The 16503-nt window shown below is 36.1% G+C and overlaps 1 protein-coding gene across 5 annotated transcripts in view; it reads left to right on the top strand.

Annotated features, from left to right (window-relative positions):
* CYRIB (CYFIP related Rac1 interactor B) overlaps positions 1-15799 on the top strand; it is a 102173-nt gene extending 86374 nt beyond the window's left edge. For all 5 annotated transcript variants that reach the window (XM_075023959.1, XM_075023958.1, XM_075023962.1 and 2 more), the window contains 9 exons: positions 4842-4963; positions 6639-6744; positions 7799-7935; positions 8585-8662; positions 8761-8877; positions 9993-10072; positions 11242-11368; positions 12164-12234; positions 14921-15799. In XM_075023959.1, the coding sequence (XP_074880060.1) occupies positions 4842-4963; positions 6639-6744; positions 7799-7935; positions 8585-8662; positions 8761-8877; positions 9993-10072; positions 11242-11368; positions 12164-12234; positions 14921-14984 (902 nt within the window). In that variant the 3' untranslated portion in view covers positions 14985-15799. The remainder of the gene's footprint in view (positions 1-4841; positions 4964-6638; positions 6745-7798; positions 7936-8584; positions 8663-8760; positions 8878-9992; positions 10073-11241; positions 11369-12163; positions 12235-14920) is intronic.
* The last annotated feature ends 704 nt before the right edge of the window (positions 15800-16503 follow it).

The raw sequence follows: 16503 nt of genomic DNA, 5'->3' as shown, positions 1-16503 counted from the left end.
TTATAGCCATACATATTATTCATAAAGGGGAGATTATCAAGGGCTTTGTTCAAAAATCAGAAATAAAAATGTTGTTTAAAACCACTTGAAATCTCACATATGTGAGATGCATTAGAATAGGTACAACTCAGTGAAGTAGGGAGAACTGATATGGGAGAATATTGGAGTTGTGAAGCTCCAGCTTAATTTGCAAATAATGACTATTTGGTTGGATTAAATTAAATTCAAGTTAGCTGGATACAAGAGGCATAATTCTAAAATCAATTGCAATAACAATTGCTGCTATTTTTAAAAGAATAATGATTCTTTAGCTATCAATTTTGTTTTAAAGTGCATGTTTTGAGCATGAACAATATTTGGCATGAGAGTAAGCAGGTTGCTGACATGAAATGTTTACATACGCAGTCAAGTTAAGTGACTTATATTATGGCTGAATTGTTAGACTGTTCTTTATTCACTTTGGACCCTGTCCTGCATTTGTTTTTTTGCTGCTATATTGTGTATCCATGCTTCTTTCTACTGTTTCACATAGCTTGCCTTGACAGGATCTTGGCTTTGACACAGTCAAGATCTTTCTTCAAGACTTGGCACTTAATCTTGTGATACTTAACATTGTGTTTTTATGTGAAAGAGCAAGTAAGCTCTGTATTAAAAACAAATTTGCCATTCTATGTTACGCCTGGCCCAGTAATACACAGTTTGAAGTCTTTTGTTCTTAAATCCACAGATATCTTTGGAGTGAGTAGACTAGTTAAACATTTCTTGCACAGTACCATGAAGAGCTAAAAATCTAATGTCCATAAACCTTTATAGGGTTACAAACTCCAGATTTAGAAAGGTTTTAGACTGCTTTCTAAGATATTTTTTTCCAGATGTTTATCTTGGTGCTAAATTTCAGTGATTTGTGTGACTGACTATCAGAATACATGCAAAAAATGTTCTGATAAATGATATAATGGGCTGTTGGCTTTTCCTTGCCTTACCACTGGTTAAGCTTATGTTTTCTTTGGTCATTCACCTTACCTATTTGAAACAAATAGTTGCTTAAGTATTCTACTAAAGTCTCTGCAGTGCCACTTTAACGTGAGCAGGGAAAATGCACAGCTTTGTAAGGACAATATTGTTAATGTGAAACAGGCACCTACAATGTGGGAAATGTACAGCTCAACTTCTGCATTGGTGTCATCACTGTCGCAGTGCAAATCCTTTCCAAATTTACTGATTTGAATAGTAGCTAAAATTCAGAGTACTTTTGGTTGCAGATGGTGATCTCGAGTGAGCGCTGAAAGTATTCTGCATTATCTCCAAAGAACTTGGCTAGGTTTCAGAGGAGCCACAAAGATAGCATTCTCCATAGTAATGATGATAGAGATGAATAAATTATTTCATCTCCAGCAGTCTGGGATTTTTCTCTCCCTTGCTTGTGAGTTTTGTCCCAGCCAGTTTCAGATGAGTTGATATGTTCTTCCCTGGGAAAAATCTCAGCTTAAATAGTGTCTGCTGTGCAGTATAAACTTTTAACCCCAAATTTCTCTCCCTACTAGTTCTGTAGGCTAGCCAAATATTTTTTAAGCAGTCACTAAATGTATGTGTTCCCCGCATGCAATATGTTGTCATATTTCCATAGCATTTAGTTCACATAACAGTGTTTGTATATTGTTTTCAAGTCTACTCTTTTGTCTTTAATGCATTATCATGTGAGCTTTCTGAACTCTAAATGTATATTGCATCTAGTTCAGTAACGTTCTGATTAAATTTAAAATTAATTTAAATAAGAACTCCCCATTTACGTGAGGGACCTCAGTCTTCACTTTTCTTAGTGTTGGATTAAAAATGGGAAAGTTGCCCTGAATAACCAGAGGTTGACTCCCGTGGCAACAACATCAAACCTCAGAACATTTCAGTGAGCTGTGCTGTGCTTGCTGCATTTGTTCTTTCTGTGGAAAACATTGCTGGGTAAAGGCAAAGCCTTATCATAAAGTTGTAGCAGAAACTTACATCCATGGAAGGGGAAAAGGGAAATCCCTTCATCCTGCTGTTTGGATGCCCCGCGTTGCTGGTTGCTTTTTCTTAGTTGTCAAGACTAACTCCAGAAGTACAACTCCCTTTCCTGCTCTGTGCACTCCACGTTGAGGAAAACGAGTTCCACAATTAGTGATTCTCAAGTGAAAGTCCTATAGCTTGAGTCCTCAGGTACTTATTGATATGTGGGAATGCTACCTCCATCTATTCAAGATTACAACGGTGCTTAGGAAGAAGAACCTCTCCCTCTTTCTCCGCCTGTGATGGGCTTTCAGAATGCAGTGCCCTAACCAGCACTGAGAAGCAAATAAACCAATTGCTCTGAGCTAGCCAGCACTAGGGCTTGAAGATTTTCTATATTGTGCCTTTTAAATCTATTCTAATAAAATCCTAAATGTATTGTGAAGTGAATATAAAAGACTTTAGGTTTACTTTTTAAATTTGAGCTCTTTTCTAGGTGCAGAAGAATTGCAGATGGGAGAGGAACTTAGCTGGGCCAAATCAGGTTTACAGATTTCTTCTATTGGAGAGGACTAGGTGCACCAAGCTGAAATACATACCAAAAGAAATAATCCAGTGCCTACTGGATTTTAAAAGTTACATATTTAGAAGTTTTTTATAATCAAAACAAACAACCCACCACCCCAACAAATTCACGTATAAACCATTATTTTAGAAAAGTTTCCTGGAATGTTTTAGGGAAATGAAATACAGTAGTTGGCTGATTATATCCTAAGTGAAACACACTAACAGAGGTTTTGAAGGTGTTGACTTGCATAGCCAGCTGTTCAGTGAAGACCACTTAATTTGTGTCTGGAAAATGATTTTCATGTCTAAACTTGGGAGGTCATAGTACTACATCTGTTCTGCTTGTTGGTGGGTTTTGAAATGAGGAGGAGGAGTTCTTGTGGGCCCTTCTGCTGTCCTGTCCCGTCCCCGTCCCCCCGCCCCGCCACTGAAAAATGAACTATCCTTACTAAAGAGGGTAAAGAAAAAATGGCATGAAAAATTAAATAGGCAAGAGACATACTCAGTGTGAGATGATCCAAGTGGCAAGTCTTGATTGCATTATTTAACAACACAATCTGGAATGCTACAGAGCTTCACGTTTTAGTCTGTATTTCACTATAGCATTTCATGTTTGTGCATGAACTGCTGCCAGTCAACTGGTGCTTACCTGTCTGCTCTTTTCCCTCATTTTTTTTGTCTTCATTTCTTACAGCAGTCTTCAGCAGCTTTCAAAATTATAAACGTGACCTTTGTGATGATCTGAATAGCACTGGCCACTTTTACTTGATGCCTAATCAATGTGGTGCTCTTTTATTTTTGTTTAAAAGGAGTGACCAGCTTTTTTTCACCCCATAATTCTTGATGGTTCTCAAAATATCACAGTTAAACTGTTGCAAGGTCTATATATAGGCATAACTGCTAATAATGCTCACTCTCTATGCATTAAAACATAAAAATAAGAAGTGTGCAAAAATTACAGCAAAATCCAGACAGGCAATGCATGTGAAACTTATTTTCTCCTAATACAAACTTGGTTTTCTAATGTTTTTTTCTAATATGTAACACTAGGATACTGTCTCTTTTTTTTTTTTTCTTCTTTTTAATGTAAGTACGTACCTAACTTCCATCACTGTTAGTGGGAGTTATACATATGCATCATGGAAAAGCATTTTTAAAAAGACATTTTCCAGACTCTTTAAACTGCTCAAAGTCATGAGGATATATTGTCTGTAGAAAGATTTTGTTTGTCCCTATAAAAAAAAAAATCTATTGTTAATACCCTGACTTTTGGGATTGGAAATCCTGCATTAAAATATAGTGATATTTATTTCATAACATATTTTGCCCGTGTAAACAGAGAAGGGTTTTGAGGTGGGTTTTGGGGTTTTTTTGGTAAGACCTTCAGTAGCAGCTTCAATAACTTATCAAAATTTTTTATATATCTATCAGTCTAAAAGTATCTAACCTTATAGCTTCCATCAGAATTTTAAAAGAAAAATTGATCTCGTATCAGATAAATAAGGTCTGGAATATTTGTACTAGGTGGTTATTTTTAAAGCTTAAAGCCTTTTGTTGATTCTTCTCAAAACATACTTCTTATTGAATCACATTTCTTTAAACATGTATACGTGGCTTTTTGAAATGATGATCAAATATACTTTTGGAAAGTCTTTAGCTAATTATAGAAAAACTGGGAGACAGCATATATCCTTAAAAAGGGGAGAACGAAGAAAAACCCAACCAAGTTTACACTAGATCTTTTTGTTCTCAGCTCTGATTTTGCGATTAGTGCAATAAAGAATATGTTTTGAGAATTAAATATATGTAGAAATAGAAGATATGGCTCCTTTCCCGACCAGTAAAAGGGGAGGCAGGGAGGATGGAAAATAATCTGATGCAGTGTTTCTAGATAACAATTAGATGTGAACACCTCCTGTAATAATCTGCAGTGAGTCTGTCTTTTGAGTGCTTACTTAAGTCTCTTCCATTGAGTTTGTACTGTACCCCAAGGTGAGATTGACACAACAGTCAAAGATGACTTGTCAGGATTTCTTCTCCGAACTCAATTTTAAGTAAGTCAGGAAGGATAGATTCCAGGTGGATTTTTGGGATGCAAAATGAAGCTAAAAGTCTACTAAAATTAATACAATTACTCTCTTGGAGTCCCTCATACATTGTAGTAGCTCTCCAGAGAATGAAAATTCTTGATGAGGTGCTGCATAAAGAATTTGTCCCATAGGTGATGGTGTGCCTGTTGAATTCCATATTATTGTTAAATATATATATATTTAATATGTTCTACTGTTTAGATGCCCAACCTACAGAATCTGAAAAGGAAATTTATAATCAGGTGAATGTAGTGTTAAAGGATGCAGAAGGAATACTGGAAGACTTGCAGTCATATAGAGGAGCTGGCCATGAAATACGAGAGGTGAGCTAGAGCATTATGATTGTGCACAACCTGTGGTTGTTGGTTGTCTGATCCTAACCAAATACTGCTGGATTTTAACTTTGCTTGCAGGAGCTCTTTTGGCAGAGCATGTTGTCTATTAAAATTGCTGTCTTGAATTTCTGCTCTAGAAATGTTCCTTTTTAGCAGCAAAAACAGACGTCACTTGTTTCAATAATATTAATGCACACATGTAATAGCAAATGATGCTTATCAAGCTTTTTATGGAATTGTTGCTATTGATTTTTTTATTATATTCCTACATAAGCTCTTCTTGAGTTAGCGGTGAATTTGGAGGGAGCGTGGCATGACTACAGTGCAGTATTGAGTAGTATCAACACCTTTTGTATGCTAATTGGAGAAGTCTGATGTGTGATAATCCTAACACAAAAGGCACCTCATTTTCAATCCCTTTTAATTGGCTTTTATTTACTAAAGTAGATGTTTGGAACAGAAGCAAAGTTTCTGTACAGCATGTCAATCCATTTTTCCTTTTCCTTTAAGAAAAGGTGGAATAAATGTTCTCTCAACCCCCTTCCCTTCTTCCTCAGATGCAGCAATGGGGGCTGCTTTGCTCCTAAAGTGAGGAGTTACTCACTGTAACATATCCTAAGAAATATTGTTAGATATGAGGAGTCTCTGCTCACTCCAGATGAATTTGAGATACTCATAGCCATTCAGCTTTAATTAAAGTACCATGATTTTTTCTTTCTGTTGAATTCATAAGGTAGGTTTAAGAAGGGTAACTGTGTCACACAAAACCCTTAGGAGGGGAGATAGCTTATTCCTTCTTCAAGGAAGGAGCATGTTCACAGAGAGGCTGTAGGATCAGGCAGGAATGTGTGTCTCGGCAAGGAAGCCTGCAGCTCCCATGGAGAAAGGAGAGACAGTCCTGAGAGGAGGCAGACATCGCAGGAAGGAAACTTTCTAGGGACCAGAGAGGAGTGTGCTGCAACTCGCAGCCCAGGGTTGATTGAAACAGATTTTTTGGAATCAAGGACTTGGCCATGAAGATGCAGCAGGAGAGTTATGAGCATTTTTATTTCTGTTGTCTTAGTAATTTTGCAGTTGCTAAGTAGTCTAGTTTCTATCATAAAAACCTGGAGAGATTGAATTTAAGGCTTTGTCTGAGAAGCTTACTGTAAAGCTCTGTATACACTATGTCTTGGTGATGCTTTATGTTGATTATGCTGAAATGTTCATACTGTAATATTTAGCCTGAATTTCACAGCAAATTTGAATTTTTCTTTTTCCTCTTCACTAATTCAGAAATTGGTCATAGATACCAACATTAGGATGAGGCTTTAATCACTAAACTTTTTTGCTTGGAGGTTCCCCAATAAAGTTACTGATTTTAATTAACTAGATCTAGTTACGTAAATTTTCTTATTTGAGTAGCTTTATTTTTAACAATTTCCTTATACTCTCTCCAAGCTGTTTTCTTATTCAGGATACTTATTTTCAACACAAGTATATAGAGCTTTTTGGAACAGACATGGGTTAGTACAGGCTTGTCTCTCAACTGGAAGCTTCTCAGGAGGTAGAATTTTTAATTACTAGCTCTTCAAACAATTGTCCTGCATATTTTTTTTTCCAGCCATGTATCAGTTATTCTTAATCCGAGCATACTTTTTTCCTCTTTTTTTTCTAATTTAAGGCAATACAGCATCCCAGTGATGAGAAGCTGCAAGAGAAGGCATGGGGTGCAGTTGTTCCACTAGTAGGCAAACTAAAGAAATTCTATGAATTTTCTCAAAGACTAGGTAAGTGGAATGGTATTAACTTGGGGGTTTTTGTCTTCATTAATTAGTACATTTGGCATATTCAGATGTGATTGCGTCTAGGTCAACCCCTTGTTAGTAGATAAAAGCTCATATTGCATAGATTCCTTCTGTACACTGGATTGAATCTTACTTATATCTGCATACTGCCTTCTTGCATGTGAAAGCAAGCTTGCTTCAGTGGATGCTGAGAGGAGAAAGGGAATGGGCACTTAGTTGTCATCTTCTTTCTCTACCCCTTTAGTAACTCTGGAAAGCACTAACCAGCTGATTGTTTTGAAAATTAGTAGGCTAATTAATTGGGAATTAATTCTGTTAATGTTTCTGATACCAAGATTACTTAAAAGTGACTGTATTATTTCCTCCTCAAACACCAGAAATAATTTGGTCTGTGGAAATGTCTGATCTTAGTTCATGCAGGTGCAATACTTAAGATGGTGCTTCATGCCTCTTACAAAACTAACTTGACTGATGTGTCTAAGCTGATAAAACCTATTAGACTTTATTTGTTTTTTCACAAACTATTTGTGTTACCTCACTTTTAGACACAGTTGTTAGCATGGCTCGTAAAAAATGAGCTCAAAAAATGGAAGCTTTATGCAGGCAAGTTCTGCTTTGTTAAAGAGGTGAGGTATTTTTCTCAAGATGAGCAGGAAGTTGGATTATAAGTTTATCTTAAAACAAACGTGACTTCTGCTGATAGGTATGCACCTCTTGAATTCTGTGTTATCTTAAAGGCTGCAGTCTGCTAATACAGGTTATTGAAATAAGTTTTACACAAATGCTGCAGGCAAAGCTGGAATAAAACTTTTCAAGAAGTTTTTTCATGGCTGTCAGTACTGATTAGACCTAGTCTTTACAGCAGTTTATAAGTAAATACGGTAACAGTGGCACATAGAAGCAATTCGTCAAGCCCCTTTATTTTTAATTGCCATGTATTTTGGCAGATGTATATTTTAATTCTAGCATATCAGTCAATAGAGATACAAGAAGCAGGTGCAGTTGTATATTGCAAAATACTCTCCTCTTGTTTAAGAGGCAGGATTGCGAGGTCTGTTGGGAGCCCTAACAAGCACTCCATATTCACCAACGCAACACCTGGAGCGAGAGCAGGCTCTTGCTAAGCAGTTTGCAGAAATTCTTCACTTTACACTCCGATTTGATGAGCTCAAGGTAAGAACTTGTTATAATTTTGTAAGCACAAAGGCTAGCAAAAAGAAAACAAATGTATTTACTGAAGCAATCTGGGTAGTGTTGTGTTCTGTTCTAGAAAAGAGTGTGCAGTAGATACTGAAGTTTCTAATATGCTCGGCTTGTTCGCATGACCTAGAGTTAGATTGAACTGGAAAGCAGATGAAAAATCATATTAGCTTTAGGCACTTGTTATATTTCAATTCATATTAATCATGTTTCTTCATCTGAATTTGGCATACCTTTTGGGACAATGCTGCTGCTTTTAGGACGTGCACACCCATAGTCCAGCTATTTTCTTGCTAATGTGCAAAGAACTAAGCTGAAATAATATTAATTTGCTGGTCTGACCCTTGGAGTCAAACTAGCAAAGCCATTTTTTTTCAACCTACTAATTTCAAATTCGTATATAGGAGACTACTGCTTTTCTTGTTCTTGTTGGATCTTGTTCTGAAAAATCTGAGAATTTAACCAGAAAGCTTTATGTTCTACATATCACTTCCCAATGTCACAGGCCTTTTTACTTCAGAATGCTGAATATTTTCTTTTTCTCAGTATTACATTTTATGAATACTTGTCCTTATATTTTTCTTGAGTTTTTCACAATTGTTTTACTTCCATATCTATATAGATGACCAATCCTGCTATACAGAATGACTTCAGCTACTATAGAAGAACTCTGAGCCGTATGAGGATTAACAATGTCCCAGTAGGTAACCCTTGGATGAGATGAAATATAATCTTATACTACCACCTATCTTTTTCATGTACAGAACAACAAAATTCTTTTTTCCTTTTGTTTTATAGGCAGAGGGAGAAAATGAAGTAAATAATGAGTTGGCAAACAGAATGTCTTTATTTTATGCTGAAGCAACGCCAATGTTGAAAACCTTAAGTGATGCTACAACAAAGTTTGTGTCAGAGGTAAGAGTATAAATTTATAGCTTGGATAGTGTACTTCAAAGCACTGCAGGGCCAGACATAATTTTACAACACAAAATTCTTGTACCAGGCTTAATCTGGCACCTAGAAATCGAACTTGGTTTTTTGAGCCTTAAGAAACATAAAGTATCTCTCTCAGATGCCATGGAGGTTAGAGTAAGTTCAGGTAGCCACCTTGTGGATGTGTTGCAAAAGGTTAATGGATAGCATTACAACATTGCTATCGATAGCTTTCCTTGAGGAGGGAGGTGGGAGAGGTAAGTATGTTGCCTGCATTTTGGTGGTGGTTTAGAGCAGAAACTTCAGAAAATTGAAAGGGAAATAGCTTGGTTGTGCCTGAAGGAGGGAACAACGGAATTGCAATGTAGCTTCCTTTTCTCCTTCCCAAGACATTCTGTTGTGCTGTGTAAAGTCAAGTATACTTATTGCAGAAGAAGGGAGGAACCTGAACTGGAAGAGTTCAATGTGTCAACATTTTGACACATCCCTATTTATGCTTAACTATCTAAATAAATATTAGTGGTAAAATCCAATCACTACAAGTATTGTGCTTGTCTTCTGTAACTGTGATGATTTTTGTCTTGCATGCAAAGAATGCATACTATTTCTTAATAAAAAATAATTGTGCATTACATGATTAATACAAAGATACATGTCTCTTAATATTTTTTCCTTAAGTTCTGCTTTGCTTTTGAAATGCCTTGAGAAAAATGATGTCTTATTTTACATTTCTTAGATGTTTGTCTGCAACAATTTTAAGTCTTACTATTGCAGCAGATGCATGTATTTGTCTATAGAAATTTCTGTCTTTAAAGAGCAGGATTCCTTTAAAACTTCCCAAAAGTCAGTAGTGTCAATGATTTATTTCTTTAACTATAAACAAGCAAGCAAAACCCATACGGTAAACTTTACTCTGTAAGTTGCTAATCCATATTGTAACATTTTTAAAAACCAGTGCGAGGCTACCTGATTTACCATAGTTGTGTTGATGTTTTTAATTCTTCCACATTGCCATGTGAGCAGACCACTGATTTGATTTAGGTTTTGTAGTATAATATTTCACAATAATTGAATTGGAAACTGTTTATCTTCTGCAGAATAAAAATTTACCGATAGAAAATACAACAGATTGCTTAAGCACCATGGCTAGTGTGTGCAGGGTCATGCTGGAAACCCCGTGAGTATAAACAGTGCTCGTATTGTTTATGAATCATCTCTGTATTTAAGACATGACTTGTGATGCAAAAGGTGAAAGAAATATAATTGGGGTAATTAGGAGCTATGGTGGGTTTTTTTTACCAACTTAGTTGTTTATCTTGACATGAAACTAATGTCTCATTTTGCTAGCCATGCAAATCATGCGGTCTACTTTTCTGAACATATTAATATTTAAAAATAGAATGGCTATGAAAGCTAGACAACTCTTGGCACTCTTTATAAATGGTTTTCTCATGTATAATTCAGGAAAATATACTATTTGAGCATGATTGCCTAAGGCCTCCTGGAAGAGGGGTTATGGGCAATGCGTTGGATTGGTACCTCATTGCAAGTTGGCTTGGCTGATGGCTGTAACAAAATTACAGCGCCCCTGTCTGGGGAATTATGAGACGACTTTTGGGCATGAAGGCAGTCTGTCTGCTGTAAATTTGAGAGGCACTGGGAGTGTGAACAAGAAGTCAAACTAAACTTTGGGTTTTTATCTGTCTCTTCTGGATTCTAAGTAGCTTCTCATTGGTAAATGTACTCAGGTATAAGGTATGTCTTATTTAAGTTAGTTTCTGTCCAAATACCACAGTAATTTTTTTTTTGGAGCACATTGAGAACTCCCATTTATATTCTTACCCTTCTTAAGAATAGTCTGCCCCATTGAAGAAAGTAGTTAAGTGTTGTTCATTAAGCTTGCTTTATTTTCCTTTTTTTTTGTTTACTGAGTCAGAAGTTTGGGTTGCGTTTATATTAGAGGGTGGTGGGGAAGAGAGTAGGAAGCATTGAAGGCAAAGTTAGTATGTATTGTTTTAAATTTTTTTTTTTCCTGCAAAAATATATACCTGAAAAATGGTATAGCAGCAGGGCGCTGTTTTAGGTTTCAGAATCTTTGTTAATTTCCAGATAACTCTTTCTAAGCAGTCGTCTGACTTGTAGGCAGGTTATTGGGGGGAAAAAAACCAACCAAATAGAGTTGATAGGTTGTAGGGTTTTTGTTTGGTTTGTTTTGTTGTTTGTTTTGGTTTTTTTTTCACTGAGGACTTATAGTAGGATTTTTCTCTTTAATCTTAAATCAGGGATTACTAGTAAGTATTCTTATCTTGTGTTTGATAGATAATAATCTGTGTTTTTAAATTACAGTGAATATAGAAGCAGGTTTACAAATGAGGAAACAGTATCATTCTGTCTGAGGGTAATGGTGGGTGTCATCATACTCTATGACCACGTGCATCCAGTGGGCGCTTTTGCCAAAACTTCAAAAATTGATGTAAGTTTATTGTTACAAAATAATCTTTGGAGTATTTAAGTTGTGTCCTCTACTAGCAGACATACACTTTGGTTGACGCTAAATGGATAACAGTAGCTTTAGCAAACCATACATACAAGTAGTGAAAAATACAAGCTAGGCCTTCAGGCACATAAATGGTCATTGTTAGGTCATGAAAAATCTGTTTTGATAGAATTCAGGTAGTGTCTTGAAACACTTGTAAACAGGGATTGTGTTGAAAGATTCAGATCAGAATGACTGGAAATAACAATGGCATCTAGCTTCCTTCCTCACTATCTGGTAAAAAGTTAGTTTCATCATCTACCAGTCTTCAAGTCTTTAACTCTCTGCTGTTGTTTGATAGTACGTCTATGGAGTACGTGCTGTTACAGTATGCTGCTTTGTGGTTGTTGCAAGTGGACTATTATCCCATTGTGTTACCTACAGAGAGTTTGTCATTATTTCACTGGCTGAATGTAATAATTCTTAATGGATTTATGATGAAGAGAGATTTTTGTTTACAGTTCCTTTTTTTAAGGTTAATAAAGCAGAGCTTGACATCAAAGTTGCATTGGCTAAAGATATGCAGATTTTTAAGTAGCTAAGCCATTCTGTCATAGGAAAATGCAATACTGAAAGTTTAATTACTTTCTAATATCAAGAAAATGTTGTCACACTGCTGCAATTTTTAAGTACTTACCTTTTATCTCTCTGACAAACTGAATATAAAACACTTCTATAAACTTAGAAAGTATTGGCATGAAAAAAGCTGTATTTTTATTTTTTAACTCCTAGATGAAAGGATGCATCAAAGTTCTTAAAGACCAGCCTCCTAACAGTGTAGAAGGCCTTCTAAATGCTCTCAGGTACTCTTATTCTTTTATCTGAAATATTTTTATGTGAATTTTCATAAATTGTCCAAGGCATTTCCTTCAGCAGCGAAGTATTCAGTCAGTGTTACAGGTGAATGTGGTTATTGCAGGCTTCTTTTCCAATGTGTCTTGAGACAGGGATGCAAGAAGAAGTTACTGTGTTTTAAAAGCTAGGTAGTAAACTTGCAGTTGTTCATGCTAAGATAACTTTCTGCATACTTTAATTGCATGCAGGTTAAGAACAAGTCTGTAGATGTAAGCTTGACAGTAGACATTGTTCCTGAACTTAAAACTGATGACAAAGTGTAATACCTACTAAAATCTAATTAGAAGTCAACTTGTGATCACATCTGCTGGCTGAACAACCAAACAAGCAAATGCACAGCTGCAGTATGCACGCTGTGATTTGTGCCAGCTTACCAAAGAAATTGGCTTAGTGTGCATTGGCCATATCCTCAGCTGTATGTAGTTTGACCATGGCTTAATGATTTTATTTATTATTAGTAGAATGTAAAAGTAGTTTCATGTGATTTTTATGTTTCACAGATAGCTTCAGACATGTAAGGCAGGTAGTTTTTTGGTACGTAACTAAAAATTGTTCCTCTTTCACAAAGTATTTATAGGGAGGTACTTAAGGCAAGAGTCTCAATGTTTTTCCTGTAGACTAGATGAGACGAAGTTGCCACATGAATTGCAAAGGTAAAGAAAAAGTCATTCTGTATAGGAACAAGAAAAACTGCTAAATTGGGTCATGAAACTGTATCTTAGTAAGTAACATGTTCTTCATGTGGGTGTCCAGCTTCAGAGGAGAGGCAAGAGGTGCCAAAATGTGACAGGCAGATGAAGGCTTCATTCTTGTTCTTAGGTGAAAAAGTATCATATTATTTTGGTAACAGTTAACTGTAACTGGGTATTGTTATTCACGTGCTCACTTTGAAATGTGGAAGCTTTAGTTTGTCTTGCCTGAAAGTGTGCAGTTGTACTTTGTTTTTTTATCTGTAGTGAAACTGCTTTAATTTCATTTACTCTCTTTTTTTTGTGTTAAGATGCAAGAAGTGAAATAATGTGGTATTATAAGTGGTTTCACTTGCCAAGTTTTTTCAGATTATTAGCTAAAGAAAAAAAATTAAATCTGGGCTTAATTTGAGACTTTGTATGAGTATTTCCATGCCTAAAATTCATTTCTGAACCTCCTGTATGTGATCAGTCTGAGATGGTGATCAGTAAAAACACAAGCTTCCAGAGGAAAAATGCTATATTATTAGCGTTATATTCTCTGACTAATTTATTGTGATTGCAGCTGCAAATGAACACCGATCTTTACTAGTACCCCATTTTTCCCCTTTATGGTTGACACTATTAAAGTACATGGAAAATGTGGTTCAGGTTCTCACTACATTGTGCATTATTTTGTGGTTAGCAGTGTAAATTCAGTCTGTGCTGTCATGCTGACCTTTTACCACACCAACCCATTTCATGTATACATACTTTAACAGTCTTGATTTCATACATTTGATTATTCATCTGGGTAGGATATTTAAGTCTTTTTTTTTAAATCACATGTGGAATTGCTAGGAGGAGATGCAGAGGTGAGCTGCTATGTGCATGTGTGATGAAAGCAGATTCAAGATGATGTCATGAGAAATTAAGTCCAAATCTAAGTCTTTTGATTCTGGAGGAGTTTTAGAAGTTCTTGTACTTTCTCAAGAGATAGATAATGTGTCTTAAAAGCAAATGGAAGGTGGTATGGATTTTGGAGAGAGGTCCGCTCTTTATAATTTGAAATTCACATAAGTATTGTGATCATGTTCAGCTTTTTCACATGGGCAGAATACCAAGTGCAATAACTTTTCAGGATTTTAGAGAACCTCAGGCCTCTTGTGGAAAGTATAAATTACCAAAAAGTGCTGAAATCTATATTGATATTAATTTCCAAAACAAAGAGTCACTGCATATTCTTCAAGTGAACAACTAAAATATCACTGCAGTTGTGGATAACTTGCTTTTAGATTACAGTTAGGGAAGGAAAATCAGGGGAATTAATCATCCAAAGAAGCCAGCATCAAGGATGTACAGTACTTTCTTTTAAAATAAGAGATGACTGAGTTTTTTGTAGTGATTTAAAAATGTGCTAATGTTCTAGAGAATTTTGAAGGGGGAAGGGGCTGGAATAAACACATGTATACTCTTTAGTTTTAGCAGCACAGGAACTAAACAGGAAATTAGGCTGAAAAGTGATGAAAACCATTCTTATTGAGGGATCTTAGAAAGGTTTGGTCACTGGCAGTTTTGAAGAAAAGTTTCTGAAGCTGTGTTTTATTTGAAGATGTTTCCGATGGACAGACACCTCAGTCTTACTGAGAATTACCTATCACAAGTGGTAACATGAGTTCACTATGAAATGGCCTATGAGCATGAAAGCCAACATCCAGCTGAGGCTTATTTTTAACTCCCCTTGGTGCAAGGCTGTTGTGTTATAGTTCTGATTGACAATAGGATTTTCTGATCAGAATGTCTGATTTGTGTACTTGGTAACTGTGGAGTGGGTGATTTTCAGTGGCTGAGGGTTTTACTCTGGTACGGTCAGGTTGAGCCATAAACAAAGAAAACATGTATATGTTAAGCCAAAGTAAAATAGCATCCATGCTCTTCTCAACTTGATTTTTATTTCTGTGTTTAGGTACACAACAAAGCATTTGAATGATGAGACTACCTCCAAGCAAATTAAATCCATGTTGCAATAACAATTACCTGGAATTCGCACCTGCTGTAGACAGACAGTATTCTGCAATGACTGAGATGCACAGAATTTTTTTTTTAGTGATTGCAACTACTATCTCGTTCATTCTTGCTTTTTATTTTCTCTCTTCCTGTTTACCCTTTTTTTTTAATCACTTTCTTGTTCTTAAGTAAGCTCAGACTTCTTTTCTGTGCCAAATCAATGAAAATTATCAATTCTGGAAAGTGTTTCTACTTTTCAGAATAGCCATCCTAAGTGGCAGCTAATTATGCGTTGCATTTGGATTTCTCTGTACTGGGGAAAGATTTGTGACTTGAACTAAATATTTTTAAACTTGTGGTTTTTTTCTTTTTTTGAAAAACTAATATTTAATATTGCTTCTTCTGCATGGCAAGACTGCCTACTTCTGCTATTTAAAAATCCCTTGATGACTTCATTTTCTATTGCAGCTTATTTTCATGTGCAACCATGAGGAAACTAAAAGCAGATTTGTTTAAATTAACTGTGTTTGTACAAAATGGTACCCAACACAAAGGTTTTTTTAAATGAGTAAAAACTGTTTTGTTTAAAAGTTACGTTTGCATTTTGACTCATTTTTGTAAGGATGTATGTTGTATGTTTAACCTTTAATAACTAACGTTAAACTGTGGTGTGTGCGTAGCAAAATTACGTATGCATGTTCATGTCAAATGATTGGCTGTGGATAAGATAATAAAATCAGCTTTCATTTTTCTAAGTGTGGTTTGATTTACCAGTATTTTGAGTGAGATGTCTTCGTGCTCTTTGGATTTTTACAAAAAAATAAATTTATAAATTTTATATAGTGAAAACTCTGCTGTTTCATTACCAGTAACCACTAGTCTAATCCACTGATTTAAGCCTAGTATGTTTCAGGGTTCTTGCTCTCCACTCTGTGCTGCTTCCCTGTCCCCAGAAGTATTACTCGTACAGGGTTTGGGGGGGAAGAACTTTGTACAAGCCACATAGATCCCGGTGGATGTCGCTGAAGAACATGCATCTTGGCTACTCACGTTGACGTCTCAGTACAGTCATCAGAAATGACATTCCAGATGAGGCTGCGGGTTTGGCTCTTTCCGTACCAGTGGTGGGGAGATTAACTTCCCTCACTCTTATACTGGTGTATGCTCATGTGGATCTAGGTATTTTGAACTGTGTGTAAAATCTGAATAACCTTAGCATACTAAATCATGTTTCCTGTTTGGCTCGTATTTTATCACAACAAGTGTTAAGCTTTCATAGGTTGGTGAAGAAAAGAAAGCTTTTTGGGGGAGGGTAGGAATTGGAGGGGAAAAGAAGAATTGAGAATTACTGGAAAGAACATCTCTGGGAAATGGCATGTTTTGCATCGATGGGCACACGTTAGTGCACCTCATGTGCGTGGTGCTGTTGTGATTGTGTGTAAAATGAGTTCTCAGCGTTCTGGAAAGGAGATTTGAAACCTGCAGGCAAGCATGAACACCCTCAGCTTTATTTGCTGGACAAATAGTATTTTGTAACTTTGC

Source organism: Buteo buteo, chromosome 3 (assembly GCF_964188355.1).
Source record: "Buteo buteo chromosome 3, bButBut1.hap1.1, whole genome shotgun sequence".
In the NCBI taxonomy this organism is placed as follows: Eukaryota; Metazoa; Chordata; class Aves; order Accipitriformes; family Accipitridae; genus Buteo; species Buteo buteo.
Note: the sequence above shows the minus strand (reverse complement) of the source record. Positions and strands in the feature narration are given on the sequence as shown.